The sequence below is a fragment of the Hippocampus comes genome, unplaced genomic scaffold (assembly GCF_001891065.2).
Source record: "Hippocampus comes isolate QL1 unplaced genomic scaffold, H_comes_QL1_v1.1 scaffold85, whole genome shotgun sequence".
NCBI lineage: Eukaryota > Metazoa > Chordata > Actinopteri > Syngnathiformes > Syngnathidae > Hippocampus > Hippocampus comes.
In genome coordinates, this window is record NW_017805540.1 from 3522475 (window position 1) to 3537926 (window position 15452).

General features: G+C 40.6%; 1 protein-coding gene across 1 annotated transcript in view; it reads right to left on the reverse strand.

Moving 5' to 3' along the window:
- sntg1 (syntrophin, gamma 1) overlaps positions 1 to 15452 on the reverse strand; it is a 43032-nt gene that overhangs the window by 6334 nt on the left and 21246 nt on the right. The window contains exons 5-15 of the mRNA XM_019879024.1: positions 13430 to 13486; positions 12551 to 12608; positions 12409 to 12452; positions 11192 to 11233; positions 10941 to 11043; positions 9796 to 9878; positions 8079 to 8209; positions 5371 to 5500; positions 2439 to 2477; positions 561 to 677; positions 207 to 278 (exon numbers count right to left, since the gene is read on the reverse strand). Coding sequence (XP_019734583.1) covers positions 207 to 278; positions 561 to 677; positions 2439 to 2477; positions 5371 to 5500; positions 8079 to 8209; positions 9796 to 9878; positions 10941 to 11043; positions 11192 to 11233; positions 12409 to 12452; positions 12551 to 12608; positions 13430 to 13486 — 876 coding nt within the window. The remainder of the gene's footprint in view (positions 1 to 206; positions 279 to 560; positions 678 to 2438; positions 2478 to 5370; positions 5501 to 8078; positions 8210 to 9795; positions 9879 to 10940; positions 11044 to 11191; positions 11234 to 12408; positions 12453 to 12550; positions 12609 to 13429; positions 13487 to 15452) is intronic.

Genomic DNA, 15452 nt, shown 5'->3' on the forward strand with positions numbered 1-15452 from the left:
ATGACCTGTGTAGATGGGGCTAATTTTAAAGTGCAATTGCTGTAGTACTCCGAGGGGGGGGGGGGGGGTGCTGTATCAGAAACAGCTCGACACTTCTAAAACTGTAGAACAGGAATGGGGAACTGGCGGTATATATATATTTTTTTTGGGGGGTGTGTGTGAAAGAGTGTTTTACTTTAGCATAAGAGGTTGCTTCGTTGACTTACCTTTAAAGTCTTGCACATAATTTCATAAACGGTAAAACTTTTCTCTGCTCTTGTCCAGTCCCATGTTGTCACCTGTAAATGGAAGGCAAATGAATGAGAGAAGTAAAAGGAATGTTTGTTGAAGACTGTTGCCTCTACAAGGTTCCTTCATCATGAAGAATCTGAAATAATCAGCAGCTTGTCTCAAGGCCTCCTACTACATTCCGCCATCCACATACATTAAAATATTCCATTTACATCAGTCTTTCTTGCATTTCTATTACTGTGCTTGTCATGATCATTTGACACAAAAAGGTGAGTGACCTCATCTTTAAAAACGTATACGATAATAACAGTGAAAAAAAAAAATCCTACCGGGGGAGCGGAAAACTTGAAGAGAGAGGAACCCCTCAAAGCAAGGAACTTTGGTGAGTACATTCGGTCCTGGACGCAGTCCTGCTCCTTCTCGTCGGCCCATCCCATGTAGATGATCTGTGCCGTTCGTGGAAGGAAATGTGACATTTATCACAGAAAAAATCATTAACAGTAAGATGCTGTTAAAGAGGGATGCGGGTGTAATGCCAACAGTGCAAAACATTGTACCTTTAAAACAAATGGATGACAGATTATTTGATTTTGAAAAAAAAATGTGAAAGGGCACACTTGTGGTGAAGACTCTCTTTAATTTCGATTTACAACCCAAGCTTCTATATTTTCCCTCTCTTTTCGGATTCTTATATGTTTTTATTGTTGGGTGTTGTCTGCCACGATTTCATCTACAACGCTCACTTTTCTAACATAAATAATAATAAGAAGAAGAATAACAAGAACAATAATACGGTAATTAAAAAAAATTAAGAACACATTCATCCATCCATTTTCTAATCCATTTATCCTCACGAGGGTCACGGGCGTGCTTGGTGGCTATCCCAGGTGTCTTCGGACAGTAGGCGGGACGCACCCTGAATTGGTTGCCAGCCAATCGTGGGGCATAACAATAATAATAATAATAATTAATGCATCAGATTAATATAATGAGAATGAATTAATGAGTGTGAGCGTAGTTGGTTGTTCGTCTATGTGTGCCCTATGATTGGCTGGCAACCGGTTCAAGGTGTCCTCCCGCCTACTGCCCGAAGACAGCTGGGATAGGCTCCAGCACGCCCCGCGACCCTTGTGAGGACAAAGCGGATCAGAATATTGAAGGATGGATTTTTGCTGTTTTTGTTTTCTGCACTCTCGCTCTGGATGTGGCCGAGGAGAGCCAGCGAAACCATGCAAGTAAAACACCGGGCTCATGCCATTTTATGCACACAGGTCAGAAAATTCCATTCTGAGACCTAATATAAGTCCAGTGGAATAATATATGAACACAACTCAGAGGAAAGCAGCCCTCCACCGCCTTCCCACCATCACCAGTTATACCCACACAGGGGGCGACTTTGCCTCGCGCCATGTAATGGTGTGTGACTCCACGGTCTTAATTGGATTCAACTAGTGTGCCAAAGAGCCACAGATAGGGGTGGCCAGAACAACAGAAAAGGTCACAGTGATACAATGGCCTATCTGAAGTTACTTATCCTACCCTCAGCCATCTAATCATGAATGCTAATGAGGCCAAATCTAACACTCTTATTTGAGATGTATCACACAGCATACTTCCTTGTTGTTGTGCAACTTTCCCATTGACTGGGGGAATTGCTAGACACAGATTCCGCAGGAAAAAACTCCCACCAATATGGGAATTGTGAATATGCAGAGGATTACTATATATTGTAAACCAGATTTTGAGAAGTTGACTCAAAGTTCAAATACAAATGGAGCAAAAATGCAATCAGGGCCATGACAGTCACCAAGAGATGACAGAGGGAGGTTGCTGGGGACTCTCGGGGATGTTGAACAGACAGACCGCGACAAGTAAAAATCTTAGAAAAAGGACACTTTGATGGCTTCAAATATTTCTCTGTGGCCATCAATCTCACATGTTGCTACTGTCGTCCGTTTGATGGATGACGGTTTCATTTGTGTCATGTAGATCCATGTTCGTGAAAGCAGACAACACAGCAGGCGGGACTAGACTGACTGAAGGCAATCAAGATTTTTTTTGTTTTGTTTTTTTTTCCCCTCCCTGGGTTATGATGCAAACATTTAGTTTGTAATGCAATGGTTTGGTGCCAGTGAAGTGTGTCCATTCTCTGACTGGCTGACCTGCTTACACTTTTAAATATGAAATACATTCAGAAAATTTTTTACCTGCTGGTTGACTGGAAAATTCCGGTTGATCTTCTTCACCTGTAGAAAATAAATACGTCATTAAAAGCTAAATCTCAAGAAGCTTCAGCTCAGCATGTTTTTTTTTTTTTTTTTGTGTCATTGCAGAAGGGCTGCAGGGATGGAAGTGTGACAACTAAAGATGACTGAATTGATTCATTTAATGGAAGTGTAATGCTAATGATAGCTGCTTGTGCTTATTGCAGGTGGACTGGTTAGCGAGACCTTAGCATCTTGCGCTAACTTGAGGGTGTGTGAGCTGTAATAGAGTACTGTAATAGTTAGAAAAGGTAGCTGCTGGCACCTGCTAAGTAAAGTGTTATGATTTTGTCTGTTACGTCAAGCAAAATGAAACACATCCAGTGACACTTTAGCCGAGGGTCCCCAACATGGTACCTATGGGCACAAGATTCCAAAGACCACATTGGTAGGCTGAAGGGACGCTTCGAAAAATCAGTCACCAATGATGGAACATTGTGATTTTCTAGGAATGTTGTAGAAGTGATTAAGTGAAATTAATTAACAGATGCGTTAAGCTAATACTAATGGTAGCTGTTTTACTGGCAATTACGTTATTAACCCTTTCAGGGACAGCGGTTACTACAGTGGAATTCTTATCATGTTATCAGATTACAGGGTGCAGGAAAGGGTTAAAGGGTATTGCATATACCAGCTCAGATCAAATTAGCTTAAGTATAATGCTAATGCTAACAACCCAATCAAAAGTGTAATGATGATTAAAAAAAAAAAAAACAGGAGGTGGAATGAACTTTATTAAACTCTAATGTTAATGCTAGCAATTGCACCAAATCGGATCAAGTTAGAGCGACTTGCTGGTGTTAGATGCTAATGTGTAATTATTTTAGATTTTAAAAAACAACAATGTTAAGTATCATACCTCCTTTCATCCATCTACAATGGTACATTGACAGTATATACATGTGGTTTCTTGATATTGTTTAACCCTCTGAGGCTCAAATTAAGTTTTCGTAACAGGAAAAATCTGATACTTGGTTGTTGCAAATCAAAATTTTTTTCTGAAAAAAAAAAGAATTTTCGAGTAAAAATGTACTTAATCTACTTTAGAAAATGACAAGCTGACATGTCGTATAATTGCATTTTTAAAAAAAAATAGACGGTAATATATGCTTTCACGTTTAAAGGTGCCAACAAATCATGTTGTAGTCTTATTTTATAACACGCCACTTTGAATCCACAGTGGAGTACAGTATTCCACTTTCATAAAGGCAGCAGTTAGAAAATGACAAGCTGATATGCCGTATAATTGCATGTTTCAAAAAATAGACGGTAATATATGCTTTCACGTTTAAAGGTGCCAACAAATCATGTTGTAGTCTTATTTTATAACACGCCACTTTGAATCCACAGTGGAGTACAGTATTCCACTCTCATAAAGGCAGCAGTTCGGCACGTATTTTTTTTTTTTCAATGGCATTCAGCTGCTGCTATTATCTCCTTCTACACTTATTTAATGCTCACCCTCATGCAAATTGCTATCATTGTGGCACGGGGACACCCACTTGCCTCTCCACTGCTCTTATCGTTGCCCTTTAATTCATGCCGTGATGTCGACCATACATCAGTGCAAAGGTTTCTTCTGTGTGATGTTTTAATTTTCATACAGGTGCAGATGACACAACCCCTCCTCCCCCTCCCATAATCTATGATCATTTTCATTGTGAATGCAAAAAGGAAGGGAGGTGGTCGTAAAAAGTTCATTATTTTATTGTAATAGGCAACAACGCACCTGTATTCATTGGATCGAGACCCACTACCGAGGCATTCAGAACAAAAGCACCGGTGTGGTGGTCGCATATGCATAAAAATCAATGAGATCCTTCCTTTGGTACAGCTCAAATGTACCTTGATAGTCAGATTTCACTCAAAATCAATGGTTCTTTCTTTGATAAGGAAAAAAGGGAGCCTACACTCATATTCCATTTAAAATGCTACTCAAAACCAGCAGAGTTGCTCCTTGGGTCCAAACCAAACTACCCTGGTGGTGAAATGTCATTCAAAGTCAAGAGGGCTCTTCCCTTAATATGGAACAAAACGACTGCGGTAGTCAGATATCACGCAAACCAAACAAGGTTTTTCCTTTCAAATGCATCAAATTAATTTGCGTGGTTGATTATCAGTCAGAATCATTGATGTTACTCAAAAAAAATCGGGTCCTTCCTTGGATGTTGAAAGAAAGTTGCTTGATCGATTGACACCAGTCCCGATTGATACCAGTCCGAATCAATGCTCTTGATCATAATCAATAGAGTCCTTCCTTTGATCCAGACTAAAACTACCCCATTATTCAGATAGGGTTGAAAATCAACATGGCTCAGGTACAACAATCAATGACAGCTGGAGGACAACTCTTGTGTCGTCATGGCGACATCGTCTTACCTCTTTTAATGAAAGGGTTACGGTGTGTGTCTGCGTGAGTACAAAATGTCGTCTTCCTCTAATGGACTCCATTACCGGACGGTGTTGTCCGTGCTGGTGCTCCACTCACTGTGCACCTTTTTGACTTGCAAAAGGCCACAGGAGCGCTCGTTTGTTTGGTGAGTCATCCCCGTTTGTGCCGCATCCACTCCAATTAAGCAAGGCTCAGTTATTTACCCACTGGACCCAACACACACACGCACACACACACACACACACACACACACACACACACACACACACACACACACACACGCGCGCACTCGTGTAAAGTGGATAAAGCGCATGCCGACATGTGGAGCATTTGTGTCAGAGCCCTCCCCACGAGAAAAATACGCTATTCATTTTGTGCCGTCGTCATGCGACGCCGACATGAATATGCATCTATTTTACGTGCTGACATTTGCACCGTTGCCGGTCTCACTGGGAAGGGAGGAGAAAAGGCCAGGAAGCTCACGTTGCGCTTAGTGAGAGCCGAGATGTTGCCTCCGACAGCCTGAAGCCAGTCCAAGCAGTCCTCATCCGAGGGGAACTGGAGGACACCGCTGCACACCCCGTCCACGGCCACAACCTGGAAAGCATTTTTCCTTGGGAAGGAGAAAAAAAAGGGAAGATGACACAGGATAAAACTGCAAGCACGCCTATCAAACGATCCAGTGACGTTTTATTTTTTGAGCAATGACAATTAACATAGTATACGTCCATTCATCCATCCATTATCTATCCATCCATCCATCCATAAGGCCTGGAATCCATCCAAAATGGTTGACTCTTTATTTAGTTTTGGGCATGGGTCTTTTGCCTGCATCCTGTAATGTCCACCAAATTCTGTTGATCAGTGACATTGTGGTTCAAGAAGATTTTATGTTATTAATTTTTTTATGGACTCGCCGCCCTTTCTCATGGTAAAAGAATGATGGCTGACACCATACTCTGCCCATATTAGATAGCTGAAGCATAAAAGGCGGTGCAATATATCAAAATACAAGCCCTGGAACTCACCCAAAATGGCTGCTTGAAACCAAAATGACCAGTTCTTGTTCAATTTCGAGTGTGGCTACCTCAAGGTCAAATCTGAAGTAAACATGGCCAACCACCTTTTGAATGATACTTAGATCTAAAATTATTTCAAGCATACCTTAGTTTTTTTTAAACACAACCCACCCAGGTTCATAGTAAGACCCATAGCAACGCGGATTACAATGAAAATGCTTTTATTCGGCAATCTTCAGTGAGTCATTTACAGAATGTCGAGTCACCAGTTAGTCATTGTTCCGAATTGTTGATTGTCCCGTTAACTGCTCTCTGCCATTGCTATCGAATTATTCGGTGAAGTGCGTTGGCGCTGGGTAGCGATGCACTTTTCACATTCAGGCAAACAGTTGTTTGAGGAACCAAAAGAAAAGAATAGGGCACGTAAATGGACAACAAAATTGGAACTATACAGTTATTCTCTTTTCCCAACTGGATTTGCAAAAAAAGGTAGGTGTGCTAATCAAAGAATAACTCTGGCTGTTGTTTACGTAAACATTCGATTCAAAGTATTATACGTGGACATGGATGCAATCCTGTACGGAAACATTCTAATTATATGAGTGCACAGCTGGAATCCTCTGTAATGGTTTCCATCTAACAATGCTGCCGATATAATGCGCGGAGTGGCCGACAACGCAACAGAAGTACCTTAGCAATGACAATGTACGACACCAACCTGCTACGACGTGTGCTCTCAGTGCTTGCGGGAATACATGGACGAAGTAGACAATCCGATTGTGCGCAATTTATAACACAGCATAGCATCGAATTGCAAACAATAACGCTAGGCTAATAACCCCAGCCTATATCGTCTCCACTCCAATGTTGTGCCCGGCCATTCGGGTACAACATTTTCCGCATCCTGAGCATCTGGCTCATACATGTTTGGTCCAAAACATACACCTTGCCAACAACCTCCTCTTCCTCCAACTCTTCAAACACCCGGATCCCCTCAGATAAGTTTCAAACATCGATTTCCGAATCAATTTCTGACTGGTGTCAATTGATGTAACTGTTGCAACTTTTCAAGTGAACGCTGATAAGAATCATGTTTTATATCAACATTGAATATCAGAAAACTTTTCTTTTTACTTTTTGGTTTAAGATATCTTCCTTCAACTTCCAGGATCCCTTGTTGTAACTCTGGCCAATGATAAACTCTAGGATATTTTTCTTGCTTTGGTTCAGTAAATCCCTCTGTTTTGTGTCGTACCAGCTAGCAAGTGCTAAGCTAACCTGTCATATCTGGTCGCTTTGATTGATGCTGTGACAGTGTTATGGGCCAACAGCGAAGTAACAAAGATGTTGATACACTGCCTAGCAAGGCTTTATTGACTGACTGCTTAATTAACAGTTGAATTTAATTCCCTTTAGCCGGCCAAATATTTTCATACACAAGCAAATGCTTTTGGGCGTAGTGTTTGAACGTGATGCTTTCATGCATGTGCACCCCCTACGTACATACGTCACACCGAGGCTTGAGTGCCAGTCAAACATTCCTCTGTGACAAATCAAGCGCAACATGCTACGACCTGTTCTGACTCAAATCCAAAAACCCTGATTCATTTTCAGTGGACAATTTGCAACTCGCTTTGAGTCATCAATTTGTTCACAGCCCGAGCGCTAACACTTGCTTGGCCTCTGGAACTTGGCAACCCACGCAACACTTTTTCAAGTCGCATTCGTAAAATAAATATATAAGAAAATCTTTTTTTTAAACGCCAGACATCTGAGCGCCTTACCAAAAAGTGTCTGCACAGATAATGAAATCAAGGCTTTGCTATCGCCTCACATCTTAACTCATCCCCAACACTTCTCTGTCAGTGTGATCCTCCTTCTTCATATTTATTAAACTCTAACCATGCCTGCAGAATGCTTACTACACAGTATATTTAGTATTTTAAACAAACAAGTGGGCTCCATTCAGAGTCAATACGCATTCCTGCTGCAGTGTAGCACTGATGGAAGTGTATCCAAGGACAACTTAATGGATTCATAAATCAAGCAGCCTGCGTTTAATACATCCCTCCAACAGCAGATGGTCACGGCTGATGTGACATTAGCTCGCTGTTTAAAGGCACATACAGTAACACGTGCAAATCAGACCAGAGTGAACGCCCCGCGGCCCACCTGCACACATCAGAGCCTGGCATGTGCTGGGAGAGGCGAGAGTGCAGCAAAGGTAGAAGGCGCAGGTCCACCCATCTTTTCTCCCAGCGGAGGCCCGGGGAAGTGGGCCACGACGAGCAGGACAGCGTGTCCTACAAGGGACGAGCGCCAAAACAAAGCACAGGAGATTATTTGGCAACATTTTGGTATGTGTTTGTTGCAAAATAAATCGTCTTCTTTGTGTCATCATCATCGGCGTTTGGCATGAGAACTGAGCCCTTATTTTCACTCGTTTAGGAAGTGTATACATCAGGGGTGCCCATTACGTCGATCCTGATCTACCGGTAGATCTAAAACAGGTCCCAAGTAGATCCGAGGAGTGTCGAGGAGAAAAAAAACAAAACAAAACATTTGTGTGTCTTTGTACATGTTAGTAATATATATTTTTTGTGTGAATGTACGCTGCACCCTAATCATCCTATCAGTCTCATTTTCACAAAAAAAAAATACATATTTAAAAAATAAAGTAAAGCAGGTAATTCTTGAATTTACAGTGGCGCGTGATTACGTCGCCGGAAGTTGTTATCGCTCAGCAGTCTTTAATTGCAGCTTGTGATCAGAGCTGTTGCGCTCTATCTTTTATCATAATTCTCATTCAGAGCTTGTTTCGTGTACAATTCACCGAGGGCACGGGCAAAGAATAGGAATCTAGGAGGGCCCAGGGAAGCACTTTAAGACGGTACGTGTGAGGTACGATAGTTAACAGGCTGCAAAAGTGCATCGCATGCCTCAGTTTCAGGCTGTTTCTCATCATGGCGTGCGTGCGTGTGCGTGTGCGCACGCGCGTGCCGGTAAGGGTAGATCCCGGGAGGTTAGGTGATCGAAAAGTAGATCTTCGGTCCAAAAAGTGTGGGCACCCCTGGTATACATCATGTGATATTAGCATTATGTACGTTTGATGAATTCATGAGAAAAACTAAATTCTTACTTTGTCATCATGGGGCGTTATATGTAGAATTTTAAAGGCAATTTTAAATGTAATCCAATGTGAATATTGTTGTAGCATATATAATAAAATGTGCAAAAAAAATGGAAGGGGATGAATACATACATGTACCGGTAGCAGATAGTTTGTTGCTTTAAAAAAAAAAAAAAAAAGATGAACAAAGCCACAGACAACATTTTAATTACTTTTTGCACTTGATCATGGTAGAGCAGCGTGTGCAATATTGAATATTGAAACAATTTTAAAATACGCTGCAACATACACCCTTACAACTGCTGGGTTGAAAATAAGCCATTGTGGATATAGTTATGCTGAGATAAAAATCATTTTGGGTTATTTTTAACCCATGTTGGATTGAAACATTTGTGATTTTTTTTTTAACTTTCTATTGTAATTGACTACTAACACAACATTTGAATGTTTTTGTTATTTTTTCAAATGAATTTAGAAACACAAATAACTCATTTATACCATTGATACGTTTTAATTATGGGAATTATGTGGTTTAAGGGAAATAATTTATTCAATCCATTTTGGAATATGACCGAGGAAATGTTTTATTCCCTCATTTTACCAAACTTTGACAATGACATTGAATCATTGAATTTTTTTTTTTTTTTGAGACAAAGCACATGTTTGGCATGAAATGGGCTTTATAGATAAACTTCCCTTGCCTGCTACTGGGCTGGATTTATATCTGCAAAGAGGTTGCAGATCAAGACAGACAAGTACCGTGTTATTTGGATGGTAGTTCAAGTGTAGGCCGCTATCACACAAAGGAGATGAGGTGCCACTGCTCTGGTCACTGGGGATGCCTGCAAGATGGTGGGGAGAGGGGTGGGGAACAATAAACACACAATGCTATGAACATAAACTTTTTTCTCGGCGCCGATTTGTATGCAGGCGAGCGGCCAGTCAACCTGGCCTATATACGCTTATGAAAGGCTTTTGTAAAGGCTCTCATGTCTGATGACAGGTTGAGACTTTCCAGCGCAAGAGCAAATCAAGTGCACCACAATGAGCAGTGTCATTTCCTTTACTTCACATTTCAAACATTACTCGCCTGTTGCCAAATGTGTCTTTTTGACGTTTTGATCCTCAACAGACAAACCGGTATATTACGCTGCAGCCCAATGAAATGTATATCGAAATTTCAGGTTCTGCGTTTTTGTCTGAAAACAACACATTTTTTTTTACTTGTTGTGCATTCAGAAAGGAACATACCAAAATTGAATATCTATGCTTTTTACTTGACACTGACCAAATGTGGGTGGCCTCCTCCAGGTTTCTTTGTTGGTTGACCTGCACCTTATTTTTTCCAGTTCTTGGAACTTTTTTTTTTTTTGCAAATCTATAATAGGTACCGGTAGTTGTTTTCCCATACAATGATGACATCATAGAAAAAGTGGTGCGGACAACAACAATTTATCCCCCACATCTCTTTCCAGGATTTTTTTTTATACAATATTGCAATATGCATGCATCCATCCATCCATCTATCCATTTTCTGATCTGCTTTATCCTCACAAGGGTGAGCAGGGCACACTGAGACGAACAACCATTCGCGATCACATTCCCCCCTAGGGACAATTTAGAGTGTTCAACCAGCCTGCCATGCATGTTTTTGGAATGTGATAGGAAACCGGAGAGAAAACCCACGCAGGCACAGGGAGAACATGCAAACTCCACACAGGGAGGCCTGAGCCCGTGACCTCTGCACTGTGAGGTTGACGCGCTAACCACTGGACCACCGGGCCGCCAAAGCTTTTTTATAATAAATCCAAAAATATGTCTGAATATATTGAATTAGAATGGTTAACTTCTTACAAATTTTCAATCCCGATTATTATTGTCATTATGATTATTTAAAGACTTACACATGCAGTCCTCACTCAGAGGCAGTTTAAGGAAGGCCGGGGTCTTCTTGAGGAAAGAGACTGTGAGAGTCACTTCTTCACCAGCATTCCTCAACACCTGAACCTGCAACATATGGTTGACGTTTTTATTCACGCTGTCGGAGGTGTTTCCCATGAACATCATGATAAAAGCTGAAATAATATTTTAAAAACCAAAAACCTGAAGTTTAGCTCATGTGTAAGGTAAATGCAGATAGGAGCTGACAGCTTACCACTTCCTCGTGGCGGTAGCTTCTCACGTTGATTCCATTTATCTGCAAGCAACGGTGGCGTGGAAGTGTAAATACATTTGGGATTGTACTGTTGCTGGCATCATAACACCGCAAAAAATGATGAATGAAGCCACTAAAATGTCTTTTATAGAATACCTGCAGCGGAAATTATGAGTAGGAAATGTACAACCTTCACTATGAAATGTTTTTTTTATAGCAGCTAAATGATGTATCACCAGCATGGAGAGCCTTTCTATTTCAACAAATGGTAATGGGACGTTACATCAACATTATTGCTATTAAGATATTGATATTATTATGAGCTGGAATATTGCATTTGAACTAGTACTCAGCTTGCTGTCTCGCTAAAAACAATTGTTAGTATGCCTTGATCAATCTGCCTTTGAGCCTTTTCTAGGAAGGTTGCTGTCTTGTTATGTGTTAGCATGTCAAATGTCCGTGTGTTGAGTATATTGAAATAGCAGTGAAGAAATATTTTTCCCTTTTTTTTTTTTTACTTGTGTTGCATGTTTGAATTTTATCAGTCCTCATTTGAAATAGTACCTCCCCACTTACATGTTAAAAAAATTATCTTTATCGGTCTGTCTTTATTTTGCTATACTGTTAGCATTTTATACATTTTCATTTCAAATAGTACCCGACTACTGTGCATGATATGGATCATTTACTCAGATTGCAACCTTGCTGTGTTAGCATGTCAACTGTTAGCCTTTTAGCAATTCCAATTTGAAATCGACCAGGGCCATCACACTGAGCATAGGGTCCCCACAAGGATGTCTGCTCTTTGCGCTGCTAACCCACAACTTTGATCCATTTAAGAAGCAGAAGCAGAAGCAGAAGACAATCAATCTTAAAGGCCATCAGATACAAGATGTGAAAGATGATTTTCTAAAGCTAACAGACTCAAAGATCCCTTGTTGCTTGCTCTAATTTCTTTCAATCGGGAATGATTGTGTTACGTTAAAAGAATAATCCAGTTAGTTGTTTACCGGGCACAATTACTGGCTAATCTTCAAACTATAGGGGAGTTTAATTGTGCTTTGTCAAAACAAGAAAAAAGGCTTTGCAACTTTCTGCCATTCTTCTTCACTGATCCAACTGTCGAGTGACCCACTTTTAGTTAGATGGACCCAATCACATTACCACGTGCCATTAAGTTAGTCAAATGAGATGCCTCTAATTAGTGCCAAGAGTACCTGGAGGATACTGTCGCCAATGAAAAGCAGCCCAGAGAGTTCAGCTGGAAAACAGGAAAACAAAAACACAATCAAAAACAGCACTTTCAGAGCAAAATGGCTGAGGTCAAAACAACTTTACCCATAAAAAACGATTACTTACCTTTTTGTTCTTTGGATATTTTGGATATCACCACAGGGATTTTATGCTCGGCACCACCCTGATATACATGTAATGAGTGTCAACAAAAGTCCAAGTGACCAATTTTGATTAAAAAATGTCCAAAGCCCATTTTTAATTTTTAATACATACCGTATTTTCCGCACTATAAGGCGCACCGAAAAGTCTTCCATTTTCTTAAAAGCTCACAGCGCGCCTTAAGATCCGGCGCGCCTTGTGTATGGTCATTACGGTAATATGTCGACCCCAAAATGGCTCCTTGCCGGAGACATGCTTACAATGTTATAAGTTGCTGTTGGTTCAGTGAACTGTGTCGATGCTTTATTGAATAAGTTTTTGTTGCAGCTGCGAAATAAACAAAATAAATTATATAGTCCCCCTACAGAATTTATTTTGTGATTTCCTCGTTTGTGAATACACAACAAAGGAATAAATAACAAACACTTCTGAGACAGTCCAGTCTCCTACATGTTACTGACATCTGATTGTTCTGTTGGAGCTACGCTTAAGGAAATGCCAAGGTGGGGCAATAGAATTTATTTTGTGCTTTCCTCGCTTGATTTTCTGTTTTGATGCATTATTGTCAATTTTCGTTGTTTCATTGAAGTAATGTTAATTTACGTTTTTTGGAGGCGGTCATGAACGCCTCTCAAGTTCAACGGAAGAAGCGTAGCTACATCTAGTGGATGCATTGTAGATTGCGCCTTATAATCCAGTGCGTCCAATATGTGAAAAAAATTTAAAAATAGCCCATTCATTGAAGGTGCGCCTCATAATCCAGTGCGCCTTTTAGTGCGGAAAATACAGTACATACAATCCAAGCGACACATATCCGACAGTCAACAATAATACAGAAATAACCTTGATGCTGAGGCCAAACCCTCCGATGGTCTGTCTCCGTATTGTTACAGTCCTTTCCTGGAAGACAGGCGGTCGGCAGGGAGACATGGCATATTCATTTAGTCGTGCTTCAGTGACATTTTCACATTCCATTACATCTGTGCCTTGAACGGCTCACTGCCTTTCTTTATTGTCTTCTAGTTGAGGGCGATAAGAACAAAATTTCATATCTCGATATTCATCACAGGTATCTCAAGGACAGTACGATAATGGTTTTATTATGAAAACCACTTTTTTTAAGAAGACGCTGACTGATATGTGGACGCCATTCATATCACACAATGGCGATTGATGGAAAGTGAGAGTAAAATGAAAGACGGGATACACATTTTGTTTGCCCACCACCTGTTAGTTACACTCATTCATGTTTTAGTCAGAGCCCATTGTGACACCGACATGAATTTGCAGTATTTGCCCAATCTTTTGCCGCGCGTCTGTCACAAGCCCACTCACAAGTAGAGATAACACGACACTATTGTAAAAAAAACAAATACAATAATAAAATCGCCCTAAGTCTGCAAATGCATTGCATATTTTCACAATGATGTGTTGTTGTGAAATAAACAGCTTTGACATATGTGGTGATTTCAGTGAATATTTTTTTTTTCATTTCCTATTGCTGTATCTCTATTTCAGTTGGAAACTTTATTGGCGCCCGTTGAGCAGTTGTCTCATGGCGCACTGAATCTTAACTTTACAAGCCAGCTCCCTCCAGCTCCTTTGAGATTTACAAATCCCATCTTGCAAAGCGTCACACTGATTCAAGTGGAATGCCACTGAGGGCATATAACTTCCAATTTTGACTGGAATTTTCCGGAAATATATATCTCAAGTCGTACAGAGGCTGACAGTGCAAACCGTTGTCATGCATGGCATCCAAACCCTCAAGATCTCAGTTCAGCGAGCATCAAAAGATGGCTGTCTTTCTGCTTTTTTTTTTTTTTTTTGTGTGTTTGTTTTGTTTTGTTTTTTTCCCCTTGTGAGCGAAAGGACAAATTGAATGGAGCAGAATGCAGTACAGGACAATGCGACTAAAGCCGTGGTGGCTGTTTTATCAAAACAGGACCACATGTCTGGTGGATATATTGTAATGAAAAGGCTTATTCATGGTGATCTGATCACTGTTGCCAGGGGCAACCATTTATCCCATCCATCTATTATCCGTAGATCTCGTCCTCATCAGAAGCATGCGTGAGCTTAGAACTAACCCAGCAGATTTTTACTGGTCATGAGTCAATAGTAGGCTGTATGCACTGCATACGGTAGTACCCACATTCATATTAATACCGAGGTACAATTTATAGTCTTCAAGGTAGCCAACGTGTTTTTGCAATGTGAAAGGGAGCCGGACTAGCCGGCGCGAACTACGGCTGAACAATTTTGACGAGTAATTGTTTTCCTGATGATTGTGATTCAATTTGCAATTTCTTTTTTTTTCAAGGTCCTCTTCCCCAAGAATTTTTCAACAAACATAAGCAATAAATGAACATGTATGATAACAAACAATGAGAGAATTATTATACAGAAATGTTTTGGTGATGTTATAGTCTAGGCCAGGGGTGTCAAACGTACGGCCCGCGGGCCGGATCCGGCCCGCAAAGGACTTTATTCCGGCCCGCGAGATGATTATGTAAAGCAGTGGTGTCAAACATACGGTCCGCGGGCCGTTCAATCAGGCCCCACAGGATAATTTAAAAGTGAAGAAAATGCATAAAAGACAGAATAAATATTTTTAATAAGGTGCAATTCATTGACTATCCGCTAGGGGACACTGTTTTGATCAGAGAAGAAGACAACAGCAGCCTCAGTCCATCACTGAGACAGACCCATGACAGCAGACGCTATCAATAGCACTCTCACATTTACACATTTAATAGCACGCTCCTTAGTTTGTAAGGTGTAGGCAGGGATTACATTTAGATTTTATATGCACGTGTAAATGGTTTAAAACTTCCTTTCTTTATAAATCTCGTTTAATCTTAAA